The sequence below is a fragment of the Argentina silus genome (assembly GCF_951799395.1).
Source record: "Argentina silus genome assembly, chromosome: 2".
Classification (NCBI taxonomy): domain Eukaryota; kingdom Metazoa; phylum Chordata; class Actinopteri; order Argentiniformes; family Argentinidae; genus Argentina; species Argentina silus.
The window spans coordinates 29,779,023-29,803,873 of NC_139656.1; the positions used below are offsets into that span (position 1 = coordinate 29,779,023).

A 24,851-nucleotide genomic window follows, 5' to 3' on the forward strand; every position below is an offset into this window, starting at 1 on the left:
TGTTTGTTTGTCAATGACTGATTAGTGTGTGGTCCATTAGTGTGTGGTCCACAGCTGATGTAAACTAAACATGTCAAGAGTTTTCAGCCTGTACTGAACGTTGAACCATTCATGGTCAATATTTGTACAATTCACTCAACCTGAGCATTTGGGACATGGCAAAAGTCTAATTTTAGAAATGACTTCTTGATAAGACCACATAGAATTCTGTATAGGTTATATGCGCATGTTTAAATAAATGTACAGTAGATGCTGGTTCCCATGGATTCAAAAGTAAAAGACAATTATTAAAGGTAGACTCTGGAAATCATGAGAAGGATGTTTGAGACAATCCTGGCCTTTAAATTAGTTCTAGTTCACACTATATTGAATATTCTCTATCACAATTAATGGCTAATGGCCATAATGGCCATTCGATTATTTCAAAGTAAGAACTTAAAAAAACTCAAGACCCAGAACAAGCCCCAAAAGGGAGGTGGGTGTGCTAAGTATATTCTGGCATGTTTGTGGCAATTCACTATATAACAATTATAATTTACTGTGTAATTCTTCAGTAAAACGTGGACGAAATCATAATCTGGAAATTAACACTCATTAACCATTCTGATCAAATGTTCAAACGAAACAAAATAAGACAGAGTGAATTTACCAATGTTTGCCTTTATTTTGTCACAAGGTTCTCTTTACCATGACCATGGGACATATTTTCTGATAAAGCTGTACAACGTATACAGGATGCATACAAGGAAGCAAGACATGTTGGTTTCTCTTTGTTCCTGTAGAATATTTCTTGACAGATAAGCCCAAGCAGATAAAAGCACACAGAAAAAGGAATGTTTAATCCTCACAAACATCAAATGCCAGTTGAGTCTGAAGATGAGCCAAAAACCTCTAATGACAAGATTTTAAAAGTGTTGCCAACCCACAACTTTTAAGTTCTTACCATGATAACAACCACATAGTATATGTGTACCAACCCAGAAATGTGTTTCCCTTTTTCCCTGCTTAAAAGATTTCTTCACATTTAATTTTCACATAAAGACATTCATTTAACAAACAAAACATTCATCATTGAGGACGAGAGGTCGAAGGAGTTATTATGAGTGACATCTTAAGTGCAACTTAAAAGGCCATATAAACATGTTAGTAACAAATACTGTATTTGTACCTTGGTGAATTTTGCTTAAATCATTTTTATGAATAATTATTACAAGGGGTTTTGATTAGGATCTCAAATGAGTAGCAGCACTCATCTGGCTGGCTCCTCCTCCTCCTCCCTTTCATCATCCTTCTGATCATAATATGAAGCTAACCAGTCTTTAAGCTAGTTAGATGGGCCCTTAGATAAGCATATTAAATTGTTAGGGTTAGGCTCAGTGGTATGCCAAGGTATTAGTGAGCTTGTTTCAGCAAGTCCAACTATAGTTATCATGCATAACTTATAAGGCCAACTATTTCCCTTCTTCCTTCTCTACGTATTGACGGTGCTTTGCAGAGTATATCATGTTCTTGTGACTTGTTGAGGGGGTGGACCACAGGCATACTAAGGAATCTAACAAGTAATTACAGTGTAGGTACAGTAGCCTAGAAAATGCTACAAGTTACGTTTTTACAACTGTAATACCTGTTTATTATTCACAACTGTAATACACTGTAATACAATCTGTAATGTACTGTACAGTACTATACTGGAGTAACCAAATGGAAATGGAGAGATGCCAACACACAGGAGAGTTTCAATAAAATGACATTGAGAAAGGAGAAGTGCTGCTGATCCAGATACTCTAGTCTCTATAGTACATTGTAATGGGAGCTAGAACTGTGACTTGGTAGCACACAGTGGTGATGGCATCAATCAGTATGGAACATGATTTGGTTGTGTTTCTCTGGATCATGTCACAGCTGGGATTAGCCTAATTGCCTAATTGTTTAATAAAGGCTCCAACAGTAACATCTAACAAAGTGCCAGAATTTAGTTAGTGTCAGTGGAATGCTTATTGCAATAAACACCTTTTCCTCAAACATTCTCTCAGTTTGCACCTTTGTTCTCAGTTCTGATTTAAGACCTTGGTTTGAAAGAGTACTTAACAGATGAGTTATTTGAGGTGTGTTCATCAATAGAAATGCTACCCTACTGCAGTTGCAATTAATGTGAATTCTACTCCACAGCTACTGTAGCTATAGGGACTTGTTTTCAAGCAGTTGGAAATGTCTTGTAAAACAAATAACTGCATCATAACACAAATAACTGCATCATAACACTGGTACAATCCATTAGCTGGATGCATTTGTTTGCATTAACTACAGCCTTGATCAAGCTGCCAAAGGTTGATCTGGATCAGACAGAGACATGTAAAAGCATCCTAAAACAAACTGAATAATATGTCTCATCTAGATTAGAGCACCTTTATCATGAGCTTACTTAGGGTCCCTTATGGCAAACAAACTAGTGAATAATGACTGACAGGACAAGCATGCTTATCTATCATAATGAGTGCATTAAGTGCTGCTCCTCCTGCTACAGTATGTGTCCAGATGCTCTCCCTCGTCCCACGGGTCAGCAGCAGGAACAGAGGCCAGCGCACAACCCTTAACACCCTCCTCAACTTAGATTCTAAGGAAATATAAAAAATTAAAAACAGACAATTTCTTCATCATAAAAGGCAAAAAAGAAAGTTCGACCAATGACGTCACAAATGCAGACAAAATGACATTTGGATATATTTGCTAAGTGACACACAGTTACACTGTTACAGGATATGAAACCTAATGCGCGTACGCACACAGAGAAAGTCAATACAAAGAAAAAAGCTGGATATCATACCTCCTCTCTCACATTCAGCAATGCAGATGCTGGAGGTGAGGTCGATGAGCTACATCAGGTAAATAGAAGAACATAATGATGATTATTGAGTATTGAGTATTCCATGCAGGAGTGAAATGCCCAGAAATCAACCGATAACAGGTAAAGTAACTGCTTTTCACTGATGGGCTCCACATGAACTCTTCAATGACCCCATGTTAAGGTCAGGTATCACAGTGCAGTAGATTGACAACAGCACAATCTCTCAACTCTGCAATCAGGCTATTTATCAAACTAGCTAAGATCAGGGACGGCTCAGTTTTTGAAGAGCAGGATAGATTGAATAAAAAGGTGGTAAAAAGTAATCTACTGCCATCTAGTCGGACATGCATATTTTGCTGATTTCCTGTGCATAAGGTTTTCATGGGGCATGAACGGGGGAACCAGGGATGGGGGAGAGGGGGGGGAACCAGGGATGGGGGAGAGGGGGGGAACCAGGGATGGGGGAGAGGGGGGGGAACCAGGGATGGGGGAGAACCAGGGATGGGGGAGAGGGGGGGAACCAGGGATGGGGTTTCTCACATACCTTCCAATTTGCCTTGAAGCATTCTCAAAAAACTTGGCTTTGGAGGCAACGCTGAAGAAGAGAAAGATATTATTCCCAGATGATCAGAAAGACACACACACACACACACACACACACACACACACACACACACACACACACACACACACACACACACACACATTTTCTGTCTGATGAACAGCCCTTGCAAAGCTGTGGAAATGTTTCCAAAAACAACTGTAACTAACAATTGAAGAGACGTGAACATAATACAACATGGGTTTTGAATTCTGCAGCTCGAGTCTGTAGAAGCACATTGGTTAAACAATATATTTAAATGTACACACATCAATGTCACCATCTCATGGACATCAGAAATTAGCACTTCAGAAACATTTTGTAAATAGAAAATGTAAAAAATAACATTTGGGGCTAAAATCTATTCTACTGTAAACGGTGCATAAATAAATGGTGCAATACTGCCTTCCTTTGGGGGGTTTGATAAGCCACGGGCTCCCTGCCATATTGTATATCTGTATGTTGTGGTCGTTTTACTCCAGGCAGGGAGCCATCCAATTATGCCAAGCTTAAATGTATTACAATTGTCATGACATGAATGGTTAAACTGACGTGAGCGTCCTGACTGACAGATAACTCCCTCTCACGTGTTTCTCATTCCTTTTCCCAGGAATGAGATGCAGTTGTTAACCTAAGCAAGTCAATGAACTAAGACTTCATATGATATTTCAAGATCATACAATGCTTTCTAACCTCTACATTTCAAGATCATACAATGCTTTCTAACCACTAAAATACAATAACAACGTTATGGAAATGAGTGAACCACACAGACTATGGGGCAACAAATGCAGCCAAATGAATGAGTACGGTGATATTTCAACTCGACAGGAGAAAGGGTAAATTATCCATTAAATTATGAAGACTGGAAGAAGACCAATAGAATGGCTAGCACAGGATTGTGTGACTGTTCCCTTGATTGAGATTTTAATCAGTCTGGATAGAGTGTCTGGGTCCGGCTGAGTTCTAAAGACTACTTACTAGGACGCTCGGGAGTCCTCACTGGTGGTCGTGTTGGGGCTCTTGTGAGGTGCTGCTGGGTATCGGGTGGGGGGGTCAGGGGGTCTGGTGGGGGGTCTGCAGATGGTAGGTTTCTCAGACAGAGGCTTCATTTTGACCGTGCCATCACATTCTCCTGCAATACAAGACCGAATGACTAAGCAAACAAAACCAAGACTTACGCAATCACAGGGATAATCACAGAACTAATAGACACTCATAAAATGCAGCGTTTGTTTGATGACAGGATGATGTAGTGGGGTACAGGGTGATGTAGAGGGATACAGGGTGATGTAGTGGGGTACAGGGTGATGTAGTGGGGTACAGGGTGATGTAGTGGGATACAGGGTGATGTAGAGGGATACAGGGTGATGTAGTGGGGTACAGGGTGATGTAGAGGGATACAGGGTGATGTAGAGGGATACAGGGTGATGTAGTGGGGTACAGGGTGATGTAGTGGGATACAGGGTGATGTAGAGGGATACAGGGTGATGTAGAGGGATACAGGGTGATGTAGTGGGATACAGGGTGATGTAGAGGGATACAGGGTGATGTAGTGGGATACAGGGTGATGTAGTGGGGTACAGGGTGATGTAGAGGGATACAGGGTGATGTAGTGGGATACAGGGTGATGTAGAGGGATACAGGGTGATGTAGTGGGATACAGGGTGATGTAGAGGGATACAGGGTGATGTAGAGGGATACAGGGTGATGTAGTGGGGTACAGGGTGATGTAGAGGGATACAGGGTGATGTAGTGGGATACAGGGTGATGTAGTGGGATACAGGGTGCTGAATTACCTTCTCGGATGACTCCTCGAGTTGGTGGTCTCCTACCCTGGAAGGACAACGCTCGTTTCACATTGACTTCTGCCTCGCCATTGGCTGTCGCTGCTGTTTCTGACCTCTGAGCCCTGTCCTGTAGCTTAGCGACTAGTTTGGCAATGTCAGAGTCAGAGTGTTGATCCGGACGGGAAGGCGGCTTGGGTGGAGGGACTTGCCTCTGAGGAAGTTCCCTGGAGACCCGTGGAGCAGCGGTGACGGATTTGGTCCTCTGCAGGGGAACAGGGCTTGTTGGGGTTCCCCCACTTGCGTCCACACCCTCTGGTCTGCTGCCATTAAGGCTGCTATGTTTCTGCTCATCTGCTTGAGACAAACACATGATAATTCATGTCAAAATCAAATAAAAATATGATGACAGGCCATTGCCTTTCTGAGGTTGGGCTTAGGTTAAGAATAATCCTTCATAATACTGTACATTGACATCATGGTCAAAATAAACAGGTCGCTTTGTTTTCAACTTGAATCGGTCATTATGTAGATATCACCCGACTGAGCTTACCACATACTGTATGGCATACTGCGCTTGCATTAATACAATAAACCACATTTAAACTGTGAAATTGTCTTTCAGTTAGTATTGTCATTCATTCATGCAGAGTTAAATTCAATTAATTATATGTTGCAGTTATACTACAGCATATACAAAGGAAGGATGTATTAAATAATACCAAATATCACAAAGCCTTTATAGTTAGGTAAAAGAGCAGTCATTGATTAAGTGTGTGAACAGGAGACTAAATAAAATGTTTGGAAAGAGGCATGCGTATAACAATGATCTATTCATCTGGGAAATTAAATACTAAACAGACGACGAGTGTGGTGCCGTTTTCATGTGATCCTCAGCCAAGCTGCCGGCCAGGTTTCCAGGAGGACATGCACTATTCAGACGCTGAGCTGGAGTCAGACAGGTGGTAGTTACTTGTCACGCAACACAGAGCTGGTTATTTGGTAACTCCAAGCAAGAACTCAGAGGAGCGATAAATCAAATACCGCACAATAGGGGGAGGACACGAGTCACAGACACTTAAACGAAAGTTAGAACAGGGTATAAATTACATGATTTAACCTGAGGCGATAGCTTCCCATTCAAAGAATGCATCAGACCTCCAACCGTTTCCCTTTAAGGGCGGCAAACAAATAAAATGAACAGCTATAGCTCAGCGTACGGAGAAGCTGGGGTGAGCCAACATCTGCACATGGCATTGGCCATTGTGCACAAACTATGTTTCTCTTTCCACTAAATGTACCCTAAATGTATTCAACAAATCAGGTTTAACTAATAGTGGCTTGATACAATCACTTTTCCTTCAAAGAAACATTTATCCAGTCATGTACTGCATTTAGAAATACAGAGAATGCACATATACTAAACACTACCCAAGCAATGTATATTCAATGTATATTCAATGTATATTCAATGTTTGGTAGTCACATTTAATTCTTTCATTGATATTGTAGTGCCATAAAAATTGTTACCTATAAATTACCTTGGAGATTGCAAGTATACACATTTCCCTGTAATAATCTGAATATAATGATCTATTTCACAGGACAATGTGTGATAATGATAATGATGGTGATGATAATGACGACAAGGATGATGATTGTGATGATGATGATGATGATGATTAAGTCAGAGGAGGCTGATAATTACTCTCAGTGTTCTGGAGCTGGCCATAATTAAGGGCTTGGTAGACGCGGGGCGGCCGCTTGGAGATGGTGATCGGCTGTCGTTTCCTTGGGGTGATCCTCGGAGGAGGCATGGGAGGTGCCGTACTCTCCTCTGGTGCACTGCTGAAGATCTGGAATCACACCAGTAGGTCCACAAGGACAACGATTTCAATTTGGTTCATAAAAAATCTTTATGCTTTTCACATACGGTACACTTGAGAATATGTAATATCTTAGAATATCAAAGTATATACAATGTATTGTACTTGAACGTTTTTTTTGTTCAATGTGGCATCATTAAACCAATCAAGAAACTAATCTTCAACTCTTTGCCATTGAAAAAAAACGTAACGTAGCGTGAGACTCATTTGGCCCCTTTGCCTCTCAGATTCACCTTGCTGTAGTCCTCAATGAGAATCTCGATGACAATGTTCTGGAACTTAATGTCCAGCATGGCCGCCACAGTCTCCTCCTCTGCCCTCATCAGAGTGGGGCCAAAGATCACTCCCATGTTGGAGGGCGTCATCAGGTTATCCCCACTGTGACTGCAGACGCTGTCAACAGAGATAAAAGGTGAGGCGAGACTGTCTAACAGATACAGGAAACAGATACAGGAAAACCATGACCCGTAGCCTGTCACATGTCTACTGTCGCTATTTGGGGAACTGGAACAACTGCTAACCACGACAATAACAGCTCTCCAACTTGTCAGAACATATCCCATATTCATTTGGTTTCTCAATGCACCTTGGAGATGACGTTTGTTATGGTAGAGTAACTACACATTGTGGAGGTCATACAGCGGTGGTTGATGAAAGAATCGACAATAGCTTGTTATGTTGGTGAGGCTGCCATTGGGCTGAAACACATTATTCTTTTATGTCAAGTGATAAATGAGGATGATCAGATAGGTATTGTCCATTTTAGATTTAAATGTCATACCATAAATAGATGCACGAGTCTTCTCTTTTATTAAAATACAACACATACACAACCAACACACACTGTATTATATCTAAGCAGATGCCAGTTAATCCCTAATTGAGCCACAAGCAACACAGCACCACAGATATTCAATGACAACACAAACCCTGAACATAACTTCTGGAACGGCATCAGTCAGGTGAGAAGGCATCAAGGATACAAGGCACAATACTGGCATGTCATATCATGTTTGCTCTTACCTGACCAGGTGTTGGATAAGGAGGGTGAGCATTTCCCGATTCTTCTCAGGGAGTTTGTACGTCAGTGAGTGGATTGCACCAAGCCGATAGTCCAGATTCTCAGATTCTAAGAGACAAGACAAACACAGTACTTTCATTCAGATGTCTTCATATCAATGGTTTTTGGGGCATATCTTTATGGCCGGTTTAACATATTTCGCTGTTATGCATGGGAAAGTTCATATGTAAAGTTTAATTCTTTTGCCAGTCCAAAGATTTTCAGGGGACCAGGTCCACACCTGCTGAAACATTGTGGTGAAATATGAAACGAGGGCCACGGAGAGGGAGACAATAGGGCTCCTGGGAGCAAAGGAGCTTATCTCAGTTAAGAAGATTAGAGTTGTGTTCAACATGGCATTACAATGGGTTTAGCTCTTAATTATGGCATGTTAAAATACAATATGGAGTTTAACACACCCACGATAACACGATGGATCTTTTCAATGGAAAAAACGACCCAAAGCATGTTATGAGGCAGGGAAGCCCCCGCAGGACAACTGAATAAGCAGTGGGGACTGCAAATTGCCTCAAAAGGTCTCGTAAACGAATACGCCTGATGCTATTGTGCTCTTTATCTTTTTTTTTTGGACACACAGATGTGTGTGCGATTGGGTTTTTTTGTTTTTTTCAACTACAAAAAAAAATTAACAAGGAATTGAATTTCATTTGCGGTACAGAGAAAATGGAGGATGTTTTTAGTTTTTTTTTCCTCCCCTTTTATAGCTGTAACCCAGTCTGTTGAACTTGCGAGTGAACCCGCTCTGATGGACTACAAATGTACGATGAGTCAACTCGACTAGAATGAGCATTTGGCAGACATGAGACAAGATGATGAAGTAAACAACCTGTCGCTCAGCTTCTGAAAGTCAAACTCTGCGATGTGTCGAGTTACAATGGCAGTATTCTAAATATGTGTGATGTGTTCAATCATTTCCAGTCGCATGTCGCCACCCCTAATTAATAACAATATCATATGTAATAATTTTCGTAAAAAACTCTTTCATGGGCTGTTTTGGGATTTTAACAGATTTCACTTGAACATGTTTTCAATTTAATTTTGTTTTAAAGGCTACATCCTAATGTATATATGCTTTACATGCCTTAAATGATAAGTGGATAGAGATTTCAATTCGAGATGAGTTGATAACTTCTGAAGTGTGAACACAGCCAGTTAGCTAGCTAGCTATGTGATTTGTAAGACAAAAAGTCTTCATCTGAGCCGCGGTGCCCATTGTCCACGGTGCTGTGCGTGGAATGTGAGTACCTCAAAAATAGAGTGAACTTCGGGAGTGGATTTCTCCAGTGTTCAGTAATACTGTGACTGTAACTGGTCTTTCTCACTCATTATTGGGAGTTGAGACAAACATTTGGCATGGTTAGAAAGCTGAGATTCTCAACAGTTGATCTGAAAATCTGAAAATGATGGAGCAAGTCACCTATGCATATAGGGTCTGAAGTTAGGGAACTCCATATAAAGGATTACCATTTCTTTCTTTTTTTTTAATTAATAAGTAAGCAAATAAAATATCTGGCAATCTTAGAGCAGGTCTGAGTAATTGTTTCCCCAAGTCAATGTTGTTTCATTGCCCATAAGTATGAAAACAGATGTCTTACTTGCAGCTAAGATGAGGTCCCTGTTGAGACCGTAGGTCATCAGAGGCTCCGTTAGACTCCTGTGGACACACACAATCAGGTAAACAAGTGCTGTACAAATACTGAAACACACAACATCATACTCTAAAAAAACACTTTTACACAACTAGCACAACTTACTGCACAAACAAGTACTATTCATACTCAATATATTGAGAGTCAAATTTCTCAACATCATAAATTCCCTTCCAAATCTGAAATGAGACTGAACACTGAGATGTAAAGGCACCAAAGGCCTTGAGTGAGCCCTCAAACAGCTGCTTGGCCTCTCCAAGTTTATCCCTTTCTGTGTAGACAGATGCTCTGTGAGTAAATCATGAGGGATATTGGGGGAAAGGATAAAAGTCTGGCCTTGAGGACAAGAGGCCTTGTCACTGAGTACTTCAAACAGCAAACAATTATATTAGTCTTGTAGAGCAGGGGCAGCCCTCTCATCCCCAGCCAGCTTGTATGATTACAGCTTTTAATATATTTCTAATCATGAAACATAACTTTTATTTTACCATACCGAATACTATTTGTATTAGAGCATGAGTGTACCAGCTGGACAATACTATAGAAGTATATGCTGTTAGCTGAGTGGTAATGTGGATCAGACAAGGCCAGACATAATGCTGTACTAGCTGTCCCAGTGACCTGCTGGATCCTTAAAGAGGACTCGAACTCACCTGAGATAAAATTTCACGGCACTTGTGATGGTTTTAAAGTCCCAGTCGCTGCTCTGGAAATCCACATCCCCCGGGCATGTTGGGTCTACAGGGAGAGAGGGGGCACGGATTAAAAATAAACAAGCAAAAGTAGTCAATGTCTGTATGCTGAGGCCCTTGCAAAAAAAAAATTGTAAAACAAGTTCTGAGAGGAGAAAGTTATGTTTTCTAGTCAAGGTCACTGGCAAGTTCTCTACAGTGACTGCAGCGAATTGAAATATCTTGTGACTATATTTGCTTAGTGTGAGTGGTACTATTTAACTTTCTGAGTTGTTCGCTTGTAGGTGATTTTTCAACACTTCTTTTACTTTATTCGAAAGGTCCCCAGGGTCAACTGATGACTTTACTATGACTTTTAGACTATTTCTCTAACAATATAATCATTATGGATGTCCTCATAGTGATAAGGATATGAATAATGTCTTCCTGATGGAAAATTACATACTACTTATAAGACTAGAACATGTGTCTTATGGACAATGGAAGTACTTAAAGCTAGTCTCTATGGACCAACATTTCAAACAATCAAAACATTTGGATTCTGCTACGTATACAAGACGTAGTGTGACATGTGTGGTGTCTCCCAAACAAGCCCTCTGTTTTGATGCATGAGGCAGCAGATGTTGACTGGGTAATTTCCTCACCAAAAAAGGCATTTAAAAGCTTCTGCACTTGGATGTTGCTGCCAACCGTTCTGTACACTCCCTCTTGTGTGACTCCTGAAAAAGAGAGAGGGAGAGGAGGAGAGAGAGAATGAAAGAGAGAAAGAGAGAAAGAAAGAAAGAAAGAAAGAACGAGAGAGAGAGAGAGAGAGGGTGGGGATGAGGTAAAAAAAATTAAAAAGGGGGAGTTTCCTCCAGAGAAATTCAGTGCAGTGGAAATGTACTGCCTGCTCCTCAGCGCCTCTATGAACTGGAGGTAAAATGGCGATGTAGCAGACAACGCCTTGACAACGCAAGGCCAAGCCATTTCCAAATGAATGACTTGCTTCACTGCTCCAAAAGAGAGCTGGATTTTGCCGTTATCACAACACCCAACACATAAATACAGACTGAGAGTCTGGGGGAGGATTGGGGTGAGAAGGCCTACGGAATCTACAAAAATACAAAATGTTTAAGAAATGGAAGCAGTTGAATGCAGAGTGTCCCTTACCAGTGATTTGTTGCCACATAAAGTTACGTTTGATTAACTACCTATTCTATCCCTTTTTATTTTAAGAAGATAAAATGGTCTTTGTGTACCTTTGATATAAACAAAGTAAAAAAAAAAAAAGGTTAGTCCAGTGAAAACTGAGCCGCACTACAATAAGGAAGTTGTTATCATGAGCTACATGCCAAGGTTCTTACTTTCCGAGCAGAACGGCGTTTTGGAGTCAGTTTGTTTTTATTTACTGCCAACCTCTGGGTAAAAGGCTCATTTAGGTTCGCTGTGAGGCATCAACTTTACTCACTCAAACCACGACTCAGCTCTGCCCTCTACAGGACAAAGAGGTAAACTGGTTTAAAATCTGATTAACATACAATGTGTGGCAAATAATGGAGAAAACTCATGCTAGTAACTTACCTTTAGTTTCAACATAGTTTATGCACTTTCTCACAAACTTGAATCCAACTTCATTCAATTCCACTGTGGAAGACAAGTAACATGAGTAGATTCACACGCATCAGAACAAAATACTAATCTACAGGTTATGGGGATTTTTATAGGGTCACATTAATTGAACCTAGTAAAATTAATCTAAATGTGTTCATATCATATGTTCAATGAGTGAAGATGTAGACATTTTAGTTCACAACATATCACTGCAGTAAACAAATTCAAAACATTAAGAACACTGGTGATGGTACATACTTTCAGCTTGCTTGTGAATTGGGGAATGATAAATCTGGAATGAAAGGACAATGTAAAATAACAACAAACCGTAACTTTTTTAGAGGATTTTTATAATGAGTGAATGACTATAAATGTGCCTGAATATAAAATATAATTTGAAAATAAAAGGATTCAAGATAAGCTGCTTATATCAGAAATGGGAGCATCGTGTCGTGGGCATGACATCTCTCTAAAGCACAATGCCTTTAACGCAGACTAGTCAATGGTCACGTGTAGTGGACTTATCATTTGAATTGACTGCATGTAACAGAGGGTGCTGTGAGACACTCCAGTAGGGGGCAGTAGTGAAACTCACTGGCTCTTTCCCGTCCATGGCCTCAATCCATAACTTCCTGTTCCCCTCCGAAGGAGCCTGGAGCGTGACAGGTGTGTTTCTATGGCAACAGTAACAAGTGTCACTTTACAACAAAGAACGGTTGCTTTCAGTTCATTGGTCACAAGTCTAATGCAACTGTTCCTCAATGATGAGCTGGTTACAGTATAATAATAGTAAAAATATTATAATAATACATGCCAATTAGCTGATGCTTTTATCCAAAGCGACTTACATTGCAGTGAGTGCATACATTTCAGTATATATGGTCCCAGCGGGAATCAAACCCACAACCTAAGCGTTGTTAGCCCCATGCTCTACCAACTGAGGCACAGAGGACCTGAGATTTCCACTGATATGAAATGCCAGTGTATGGCTGGTAACCCTCCGCTGGGCATAGTGTACAAACTGCTTATATAAATATGAGATCATGGTGTTCCCTTTCCCTGAAATAACAGAGTTGGCCATCTGCTTGCAGCAGGAGCCTGCTGCCAAGTGGTTGTTTGGGCTACGATCCATTCTGCACCCATGCTCAGTGTCCTTGTAGACCACCTGTTCACATCACTCTGTTCACATCACTGCTTCAACCTGTTTATCCTACAAGGCATTTATGTTATTATACATTACAAAATGTTTCAAAGCGATACGTGTTTCCACTAACCTCTCGTAAGCTTCGATCTCAAAACAAAAGCGCTTGTCTATGGACTCCGTCTTCCGACGGATGCAGGATTTGAGCTTCAGCTCTGTAGGGCCCTGGAAGAAAACCATGACACAGTGTTGGTAAGAGGTGGGAGAGAGATGATTGCTAAGTGGGATGCTTGGGACAACCCAACTCTGACATTACCCCATTGAAGTTGATATTTAAAACAGTTAGGGGTAGGGGTTAAGATTAAGGTTAGGGTAAGGTCATCCCAAGGATCCCACTTAGCATCTACTGGGAGAGAGGGCTTTCTCTCGATTACAGTCTTGGATATTGAGGAGAAAACAGAAGAGTCCAATAGCCTCAACATACAAGTAATGTGAGGACAAGAACAGTGTATGCTTTTAATCAATGTCACTGGGGTGAAATACCAATGATTGTGACAGATGGTGTTTAGAATCATTATGACGACTTAGCTACCTGTTTGGTTGCAGGTTTCTGTTCAACAGGGACCATGACAAACAGCTTGCTGTCTTTGTGATATTTGCAGTAGTATTTCACCCATGAAACACCCAAGGCCCCTGCATTGGAGACAGTGGGGGGGAGTTTTGGTCCAGTTAGAATTCAACAGTTCAAAAAAAAATTAAGAGAAATGCACGGTTGCATATATATACACTCACACTTCTCCTGAGAGTACAGGTAACCCTCGATGGTTGGCTGACCATGCATTTTACAGATCTGGGATGGGTTTTTCATTCTCTTCATCAGCTCCTCCATCTCCTCACGAGTGCTCTCAAAGTGGTTCCGTGTCTGCAGATCAAAACACACTCAGGGCCATTGTGGATGATGGTTATCGGGAATTCCTATTACAGCTTTGTGGAAGCCTTTCCAGGCCCATCACCATCACAAGGCATCATCATAACATCATGAGGTTCTATGCTTCTTCTACATCATGATCATTCATGTTTTGACTTGCACCATCAACACCACTCACATTCTGCAAGCTCAGCTGCAGCTCCTGCTTGTAAGGCATGAAGTCCTGAGTCATCTCCACTGTCAGATTATTAAGAGTGAGTATACTGTGAAGAAATGCCAGCACCTGTCAAAATAACACACAGATCATGTTGTTAGTCATAGCTGTGCTAGATAGGTATAGAGCATAGTTTAGAAAGTTCATTATCACATTTCACACTCCACATCCTGGGGAGGTAGACAGTTGAGGTCGTGACCCAGAGCGGGTGTGGCGATGACGAAAGGCTTAAGACATCAGTTGGGTGTGTACCAGGTCAGGTTAACATGTCAGTTGGCTTCGCCAGGTTAAGGTGTCAGTTAGCTGTGCCAGGTTAACATGTCAGTTGGCTGTGCCAGGTTAACGTGTCAGTTGTCTGTGCCAGGTTAACATGTCAGTTGTCTGTGCCAGGTTAACATGTCAGTTGTCTGTGCCAGGTTAACGTGTCAGTTGTCTGTGCCAGGTTAACATGTCAGTTGTCTGTGCCAGGTTAACATGTCAGTTGGCTGTGCCAGGTTAAGTGTCTGTTAGCTGTGTGCCAGCTTAAGTGTCAGTTAGCTGTGTGCCAGGTTAAGGTGTCAGTTGTCTGTGCCAGGTTAAGTGTCAGTTAGCTATGTGCCAGGTTAAGTGTCTGTTAGCTGTGTGCCAGGTTAAGTGTCAGTTAGCTGTGTGCCAGGTTAAGTGTCTGTTAGCTGTGTGCCAGGTTAAGTGTCTGTTAGCTGTGTGCCAGGTTAAGTGTCTGTTAGCTGTGTGCCAGGTTAAGTGTCAGTTGGCTGTGTGCCAGGTTTAGGTGTCAGTTGGCTGTGTGCCAGGTTAAGTGTCAGTTAGCTGTGTGCCGGGTTAAGTCTCAGTTAGCTGTGTGCCAGGTTAAGTGCCAGTTGGCTGTGTGCCAGGTTTAGGTGTCAGTTGGCTGTGTGCCAGGTTAAGGGGGTTGGTGATGGCTGTGGTGGACCTCGTGTGTTGGCGAGAGCCGTCAGGGAAAGCAGGATTTATTTTCATGTCTTAAGTTGGACATATTCTTTGGGATTGTTTTGCGTGTTGCATGTATTACCATATGTCACCCCGTGAACAACCATCATCCGCTTGGTTGATGATGCAGCTGGCCCGGGATCCCGTTGAGAAGGCAACTGCCTCCACAGGTCACATTACATCCAACACGGTCAGCATACTATCACGACTCAAGGAATACCTCCTTACCTCATACCTGTAGGCTAGTATACCGAACCACTAGGCAGCTGGAGCCCTCTAGACTAGGCAAGCGTAACGTTGCCTAGTGGTCTTTGTAACAATGTGTTTATGGATAATCATTCCTAATTTTTCATGTCACTTTACATCGCTATGTAAATCACGTCTTACTCTTTGAAGTGAAGTTTAATGATTCAGTAGCCTTGTGCAAAAGACCTCTGGGCGGTCAACACTAGTCATAGATACACGTGTACTATACTGTGGCCTTGCCATTAGTTTGGCCATGACAAATCAAAGGGTGGAACCCTAACTCCAGATCCATATGCATATCTCTGCGATTGATGTCAACGGGCAATGATTGGAGCAACCTCCGTGGATCTCGAGTAAGAATTCTACCTAAAGTGAGCAACTGTTTCCTGACATGTGGTTATGGTAAATACTGTGTGCAGGATATGGGCCTTTCCATCTATTGTGGCATGTGTCACGGTAACATACAATAGGCAACAGAGTGTGCTTGTGAATCTGTGTGTACATGCAGCACACTGGAAGCAACAAAGGAAGTGTGAGAGACAGGGAAAAGGAAAGCACTCACAGGCTCCACCACATCAAACTTCTTCCTGTCCTGCACCTGCTGGATCTGGTAAACATATTCCACCGACGACTCGTAGAAGTTCAGCCTCTCTTTGTCCAGGAGCTCGTCCGCCTGTGGGAGAAAACGGTGATTTAAAAAAGCAGTTTGTTTATGATCAGCTACAGAAAGCTGATTTATCCAGTGATAACCCTAACCCTAACCCATAAAGGAGCACTAAAGATAATGGAACGAATCGATAACTTCAGGTTACGGTATGTAACCCTGGCTCTCTGAAGGAGATGAGTGAGACATCTCACGATGGAACACGCCCTTGTGTGGGTCATTCGTTGAAGCCTTATTCAATCACGTCTAATAGGCTGGAAAGGCGATGGCTTATCCCCGATAAAAGTGGGAGAGGTGTTGTTTGCACAAGATTAGATTAGATTCAACTTTATTGTCATTGTGCAGAATACAAGTACATGTATTCAGTATAGTATAAGTAGTGCAGTGTAAGCAGTATATGAGTAAGCAGTAGCATTATAAGCAGAATAAATAGGTTGCAGTATAAACAGTGTAGCAGCATATGAGCTGACCCTGAGCGGGATGGCAAAGCAAACAAACAGTCGATCACACCCTCGGAACGACTTTGTTCTGTTCGTGCAGATGCGCTGGGCACACATTGGGCATAAAGTGTTCAGACGCTGGGGAAGAGAATGGCCGAGGGGAAGGGAAAGAGTACAGAGAGGCTACTGTAAGTCATAGAAATTACCTTGGGAACTAATTCTGCATTATAGTATCCTTATAGTATGCATTATAGTAACCTTTGAGTTGGCCAGGGTCAAACTGAGGGCATGAAGGATGAACCAAGAGCACATGGAGGTCATTGGCAGGTTTAGCCGTGGCCTAGTCAAGCAACAACCATGTCTTGTAAGATGGAGTTTTACGATCCACGGTCTCTAGTGGTTCGCATCGAGCACTAGCAAGAGTGTTGAGAACCAGCGACCAAGTCCCAGGATGGGAGGAACTGCTTGAAAACTGGGTGGAGATGGCATTTTCCTTTCATAAAACGCCATTTCACCGAGTCAGAAATAGACCAGCTAGACCTTAACGCTGCCCTGTTCCAGCAAGTCCTGCAGGAAGGAGATAACCGCAGTGATGGACCACTGAAAGGGAAACCACCAGGGAAGCCTTGGCGCAGTGCGAGCAGATAGAGGGTCAGCGAGGGCCGCCCTAGCATGGTCAATGCCAAGGAAGAATGCACATGCTGGCAGAGCCATGGAGCGGCCGCAATTGTGAGGGCAAGCCGGGGTTTTAGGCTTTGCCTTCTTTACTACTCGCTCTCCTGTCGACGTAAACAACGACATTGGAATTTTACCTAGCAAAACAAGCTAACACTGGGATGTGATTAGCCGGGGGAAGCGGACTAGCACCGGGCTAGCCAACTTTTTCGCTTACCACCAAGTGTCAACTCATGGGTGTTTCACAAGGAACGTGAAGAAGATATACTAGCAGCTAGCCACAGACCTCAAAAGTCCTAGAGAACTAGGAGAAAAGTAGTAAGGCTAACTGTGACTTTGTTGTAGCAAGGTATCTAGCAACTAATTGTGGTATGCTAAAAGAAACTAGCAATTAAATCAACCTTGTGTTTAGCAAACCAAACTCAAGGGAACTTCACTCGGTATAAATGAAGCCAGAATGAGGAGAATTCAAGTCGGAGAAATAGCAACTTAATGCCTCATGAAGAAGGGTAATTCTTCGATGTAACTGTTAGGCTAAGTCACAGACTTTCTGAGAATGCTGTAAAGGCTTGACGCAAATGTAAGTGAAGAGGTGAAGAATGAGTGAGAGTGGGGACAGAAAGCAGGGTCATTACCTGCAAAGTCCTCTCCAGCCTGTTAGGCTTGATTGAATAAGGCTTCAGTGACCTTCACAAGAGAGTCTCCCATCGTCAGATGTTGAACCGACCCGACTTAAGTGATACTTTACACTCAGGTATACTTTTTGGGCTGTGTAAAAGTGGCTTCCCCCATCACTACATCTATGTCATCCACACCCAGCACCAAAGTGATGATAATGACTCAATTCTAATCATCGAGTTACAACTGTTTATACCTTACTCAGACAATATCTATAGACTAATAGTTAAAGGGATATTTCAACCAAATTACATAATTGGTTCCTTACCCTAAAAGGAGTCTTTGAACAAGGACAGAGTTCAATTCACACATGCCAATTTAGGGTCTATTGACTTCTATTGGTTTTGGTTAAACATGTTGACAATTAGCTTTTAGTAACAGTACACAGATTAACAGAACTGAAGTGCTGATTGAAGTTTGTCCTTGTCCATAGACTTCTTTCAGGGTAAGGAGTCAAATATGTGATTATATAATTTGGGTGAACTATCCTTGGCATGGAAGTAGCTTGTTAAACACTCCTCTTACATTGTATAGAAAGAGAAAAGCTCTAAATGTATTTGTTTTCCACTGTCCTCTCGGTAGGAAATCTAGTTCAACCAACCTCCTGAAGCTGAGTCTCCTTCTTCTTAGCAGACAAATTCAGATGTTTATCTAGTTGAGAGTAATATTTTTCACTCTCCTTCTCAAACTTCTTCCTCCGTTCCTGAAAGAAAGATAGGTGTTCATGAGTGGGATTCAACACAATATTGATTTTCTTTTTTAAATGGGGGGGGGGGGGGGGGGAATGCAGAATCCATGTATATATCTCATCTAGTATGAAGTTGCTCAGATGACTACGGGTATGAGGAAAACCAAACTGACCAATAATTTCCTGTGACGTGTACAGAGCACTGAAACCATCCGGATGATATCCAGACAAGAAACACGAGGCAGCCACAGTTTTCCATAAGGGTCTTTCAAAAACTTGTCTCAGATGATTTCTTTCTCCCTAAGCGGTAAGCCTTTTTCCACTGACATCGACCGGCGCATTCCTCCAGTAATGCGACTACTGTATATTCCATCAGCACACTTACTGATTTCTCTGTTCACTTATTTGAATATTGTTTTTCTTTGTTTTACTCATAGTAAATTTTAAAACACACACACACACACGCACACACACACACACACACACACACACACACACACACACACACACACACGCACACGCACACTAGTTTAAAACAAGTCTGATTAAATATCATGCTGAATAAGTGGGTGTCATGGTGTCACGTAGCTTTCGCTGAATAAGTAGGTGTCATGGCTTCCAGCTGAATGTTCACAGCAAGCAAATCTGGAGAGGATGGTGGAAGAAGGAAGGCTGTCACCTCAGCAGTACATAAGTGTGCTTTTTATGCACCGTCAGATCCTGTTTACCTCCTGCAAACCACCATCACTCACTATTTAAATATGTCAAGGAAGGAGTGCTGCCTGAGCTCCAGACTGATAAGAGGAATTCATGACAGAGTAATCAGAAGTCAACAATCTAATGATGGATTTACTGTTCGTGAATAATAGGTAAAAAGGTGTGTTTTGAGGAGTGTTTTGTTCTTGGGTGCTGTAGCCCAGGGTTGATCCAATAACTAATAATAATGCTATCAATACCTATTATTGCTACAATGCAGCAAAGAAATAGCATGTTTTGCACAATTACTTGCAGATTTGTACAAAGCTGCTGTTACTCTGCACTGTTGTGAAATGTGTTCTGTAGTCCTGAAAATAGACAAAAAACAAACTGGTTCCAGTTGCTTAGTATGATTAATCTATTATCCTTGAAAAAGCTGCTATTAGCATGAATGAAAAGTTCAAGAGGAACTCACTTTTGTCACTCTTATTTGGTCCTTGCGAAACTTCTCAAGTGGCTTGATGAGCAGATCACAGGCATTCTCAACCTGAACATGGAGAAAACACAAAACTCTGTTAACCTTTTGGCAAAAAAACACATTAAATAATCGTATCAAAATCCCACTGTTAGGGAACCTTATGTGTAACATTTTGGAGGAAGGCTCTGCAAGGTGAGGAAATGAATAGAGGCCTAGAAATAAACATTGCATTCCCTTTCTCTCCAGCAGAGGGCATTGCATTCACCCACAAAAAGAACAGCAGCTATAATCAAAAACCAGCTGTGTTTAAATCCATCGGTATCCAGAAACCCCAGTCCAACAGGATCTGCTGCTTTTTAATAATGCAGTGTCATGACATAATCATTTGTATAGCACAAGGTGGGTGGAGTTGCCTCTGGAGCACTGGAGGCAAGAATGGTTCACCAACAAGGAAACTACTGATTGGCAAACAATTGAGGAAGCTCTGAATTCTCTGTACACAAGTACACAAGCTGCTGAGTCAGCCATTTGTGAGTTGACTATATGCACTTCAATGCGGCATGGTTGATGATCGATACAACACAGGACAGCAACTGAGGCTTCATCAATAAAATAAATTATAGTAATTGAATACAATTCAGAACATGTTTTAATCCCATCTATAAGGCCTTCACCTAAATTCGAAAATGTCATTTCTGTTTAATTTCTAACATAAAACAGAGGTTGGTTATGAACCTAGGACTTCCTTAAATGAGCAGTTTACAGAAAATCCAGAAACTATCTGTCTAAGAGGTTCAGGGGGGAAGTTGATGACCCACCAGCATCATCCTGTCATCCTCCACTTCCTGTAGGAGACCAGCAAACTCCTGGAAAGATTCCGCTGAGGACACAGGACACACAATAAAGAAACACCAGGCATACAAAAACTAGCACACAACGGGCATTATAGATGGCAATAGCTGAAGAAATGTTTCGATATTTCTATATGATAATGGTGTCACATTGCATGTATTGTACTACTCTCATTACAATGGTGTGGCCTCAAACTACCCCTGTGTATTGTGAACGTGGGAGAGCACTGGAAGAGCACTTTGCACATCCATGTTTAATGCAATATAGGATAAAGGCACATACTCTAGCCTGTGTATTAAATAGGGGAGGGAGAACTGAGGACGTTGACGTATAACTGAGGGAGTTGAGGTATAAGTATAAAGGCTGTACCACCACTAGAACAATTTCCTGAAGTGAATTACACCTAGCTGTGAGAAACACCCGAACGTCTGTTGTGACTCAAAGTCAAACTGGAAAAACATGTTAGAATGACTGATCAGAGCAGTGTTAACAGCCTGTGTTTGCATCATCACTGTGAGCTTACCAATGTTCATCTCATCATCCGTCAGGGAATCACCAATGAAGTCAAACTGGAACACGCCGAGTGTCTGGGAGAACTTCTGGACTGCCACAGAATATCCTAAAACACATACGACTCATTATCATCAACACATGCTTTTGATTCTGACATGTTTTCATGTAGCCTAGATAACCATGCTGTCAACATTCAAACGCTGACCTAAGAGCAGCCTTGCAGTTCAAGAAAGGCTCTGGTTTCATAGTTAGACTTGGTCAGAGAAACACACATATCCTGTATGAATCTTAATAATCAAAACGCAGGTTGTGTGTTCCACTACTCTTTTAGCTCAGAGAGCAATTACAATAGCACAGATGTGTCAAATGATATTAACCTCAAGGGTGTGTCAAAGGGAATGGTGTCAGAAGGAATAGTCCAGCAACAGCATAACCCAACAAACAATAAAACCATACGGATCTCATGGTCGTAGAAGTCTTCTTCTTGAATCATATATATTGTGGACCCAAAAATGAAATGATGATGAACTTATTTCAGAAGTCAACCTCACTGCAGTTGTTTTTTTTGTCGACCAGATTGCCCTCTTCTTCTTAAAATACTTCTAATGTGGTTAAAGGCTCATATAGGCCTACCTCAACACGAAGTGCACCCTTAAAGTGACTGTGGGTTATAATCCATACAGAATAACATGGACATGTTGTCCATTCTGCATTCTATTCTACTTACAATGACAGTTTCTGTTTTTTCGAGACAAAAAAAGCTTGACATTGGTGAATTGGACTGCGGAATGGAATCTCGGTGGGTCAAACAATGCAAATACTGTTCCGCTCATTTGGTTCTATACCAACAGACGCAGCAGAACTCATGGGCAACATCCCAGAGATGACGTTTGGGATGAACACAGTGTGATTACTTTAGTCAAGTACTGTAGCTAGCCTAAAGCCAGTAAGATCCAATCCAACAGTGTGAAGCATCAACCAAGTTAAATATGGAAATAACATTCCAAATATAGTCCTACAATATCTGACTGATGCGTTTTAAAATGTTGCTTCCTTAATAACTGCACTTGTGATCTGCAAAAGGAGTATTTTCCTCTCTTTATATGTACAATACCACATGTCATTGTTTAGTTGAGAAGAACAAAACAGGAAGGGAACTCTTGGGCCATGGCATAGATATCACAAACCACAACAACAAAACTAGCCTACAAAAAAGTGTGATATGTCTATGACATTGAACTGCACTTGCAGAAGTGCATAGCTGAAATATAGGATAACTCTTAGTCATCAATAGCCCATAATAAACACTGTCATTGTAGTGTAGTGTTCTGTGCAAGTTGCCAGTATGAGCAGATGACCATTACAACTGCTTCTCAGTGACTGACAGGCTTCTCCTTCATGTTGAAGAGATTCATGTTGTTTCTGTAAGCCTTGTTCCCTCATAGACTTACTTCCATAGACTTCAGTGGAATTGCCGACTTTGGTTTGGGGTCATTTACTGTGCAGACATCAGACCTTTTTTTGCTAATCGAAATGTACTTGCCCGAAGAGATTCTAAATTGTCCCTGGATGCTAGTTTTGTCTGGATGTACACAAACCTTAGAATAGAGCAGGAAAAGGTTCAATTATCATCGGGTGACAAAGCAAACCTTTCATATTTTCCCCTAAATTCTCAATCAAGGTGAAAGGAGTGAAAGTACAATTCTGCATTTACAGTTTCAGGACGTGCTGGCCTGGACAAAATAATTGTCCATGTGAGTGTGTAATAAAGCTATTGTATTAATCTGGGTTGTGTAATAAAGTTATTGTATTAATCTGAAGTCATTTCAAGGGATACACTCTTAGAGGAGAGTTTGCACTAGGCCTGAAACTATTGTAGCATCCCTGTATAAGTACACTGTGGCTGGACCTTCATTGCCCAGGTGCTAGTGTGCCACCTGCCCTGTGACCACAAGGTTGCTGGTTCAAGCCCTGCGATCGCTGTACTGGTGGCAGCGGTAGAACCGCTCCTGCAGTCTCTCTGGCTTCTGTTGGAAATGTTCCTCTGTCCGACATGTCTCTCTGTGTGCAACTCTTCTCCACGGTGGGACTAGTCTAGCCTTCTAGAACTAATGGTACAAATGCACTGCTACACAATAAGGGGAACAGTGAAGTTCACATGAAGTTGCTCTTATTCCTGTATAGTAATACTGGTATTACAGGTTACATAGTACTAGTCATAGTAGGGTAATAGTACTAGTATAGTAATGTCACTTATCACATATGAGTAATCGCTATTACTATATATATAAAATAGAAAAAAATAACGTACAGGCGCATCCACAATGTACCATATTAAAGTCGAGATTTTTTTTGTTGTTGGCACAAACACACCCACACTCAAGAAGAGGAAGAGAGAGTATGTGTTTCTACTGATATTTGTTTTCTACTCTTAATGAGACATGACACAAACTGCAAACCAGCAAAACCGTTAGTGTAGCTAAGGCATCTTTAAATGATGCTTTTGAAATGTTTAGAGCCTCTACTCTGACACTGGTCAGCAAAATATATATATATATATATATATTTAAGAACAGTGTTAAGACACAGGTACAGAGAAGTCCAGTGAATAAGCATTGATTTGGAATCATGCAAAAACAATCTCTCTGGAGACACGGTAGATGAAACGGTTTGATTTTGAGGATATCCTCCCCCGGGCACAAACCCTCCAATGGGCAGAAGATGCTCTCCATCTGTTGAGCCACTCATGAATGCTCTGCATCATTTCTGTTTCTTTATATAATCGTATTAGCATGTGCATGTCAAGTGAAAGCTTAGTGAGTCTTTGTTTTTGGAAACAATTGCCCAACCACGCCAAAACAAAGAAGTTCCTCCCAACAGGCTATGCCTTGTGCGAGCACCACCGCAGACATACACTATCCGTATCTCATCAACACACAGCCTAGATAATATCATGCTTACCCTTGATTGCACTGATGACATTGTTGCCATCTTTGATGACATCCTTGAGAAATTTGCTTGTTCTTTCCAATTCTATTTCATAGCATTTCAGTCTTTCTCTGAAATCCGGACTATCCCGATAGCAGTCGCTGAATTCAAGAGGCGGATGCCCCATTGCCTATTTCTGAAATAGCCTAATGCACAGAAGATGTTGGGATGAGATGTATTTCAATTAAAACACCGAATCGCTACAGACCATGTCGATTAATCATCCTGACATGCTTTGATCCGGTTACTTTTCCACGATGAGATTTGCAATGAATGCAGAAGAACCCTTACATCCGTCAAACAGCGATCCTTGAGATCCTAATTTACTAGTACCTTCATATGATGCAAACTTTAGTTTATGGAGGCAAAACAAATGTTAGTAGACTTTTCTGACATATGTGTCTTCCTCTTGCTTATATCCTGGTCCGTTTTTATTTGTCATAAAGGTATTTTCCTTGTAGCCACTTTTTCCTTGTTGCAGTGAGTGAACGGAGAGGGAAAACCAGGCAGGGCTTCGCAAAAACACTCCCTCCTCCTCTCACTCCCTGGCCCAACATTCAGCTCTTAA

General features: G+C 41.6%; 1 protein-coding gene across 3 annotated transcripts; it reads right to left on the reverse strand.

The window, feature by feature from the left end:
- Positions 1-640: 640 nt before the first annotated feature.
- On the reverse strand, positions 641-24,762 carry ophn1 (oligophrenin 1). 3 transcript variants are annotated; one of them, XM_083665433.1, is made up of 25 exons: positions 24,617-24,762; positions 24,257-24,429; positions 21,306-21,401; positions 20,749-20,810; positions 19,928-19,999; positions 18,670-18,771; positions 16,174-16,284; positions 14,382-14,486; positions 14,068-14,197; positions 13,868-13,968; positions 13,409-13,500; positions 12,730-12,808; positions 12,393-12,426; positions 12,105-12,167; positions 11,186-11,260; positions 10,503-10,587; positions 9,796-9,854; positions 8,143-8,248; positions 7,353-7,512; positions 6,942-7,089; positions 5,246-5,590; positions 4,428-4,581; positions 3,390-3,440; positions 2,825-2,873; positions 641-2,614 (listed from the first exon to the last, which is right to left on the reverse strand). In XM_083665433.1, the coding sequence occupies exons 2-25, from the start codon at positions 24,408-24,410 to the stop codon at positions 2,603-2,605; spliced, it is 2,445 nt and encodes an 814-aa protein (XP_083521559.1). In that variant the 5' UTR covers positions 24,411-24,429; positions 24,617-24,762; the 3' UTR covers positions 641-2,602. The 3 variants fall into 3 exon arrangements, with proteins under 3 accessions (XP_083521559.1, XP_083521560.1, XP_083521558.1); XM_083665434.1 differs by having other exon boundaries at positions 5,246-5,587; positions 24,257-24,762; XM_083665432.1 differs by having other exon boundaries at positions 24,257-24,762.
- Between the last annotated feature and the right edge of the window lie 89 nt (positions 24,763-24,851).

Coding starts and splice junctions, on each gene's coding strand:
- ophn1 (XM_083665433.1), bottom strand. CDS start 24,410: ATGGGGCATCCGCCTCTTGAATTCAGCGACTGCTATCGGGATAGTCCG. Junction 18,772..19,927: donor ACCAAATAAGAGTGACAAAA/GTGAGTTCCTCT, acceptor TCTTTCTTTCAG/GAACGGAGGAAGAAGTTTGA. Junction 9,855..10,502: donor GCCGTGAAATTTTATCTCAG/GTGAGTTCGAGT, acceptor GTGTGTCCACAG/GAGTCTAACGGAGCCTCTGA.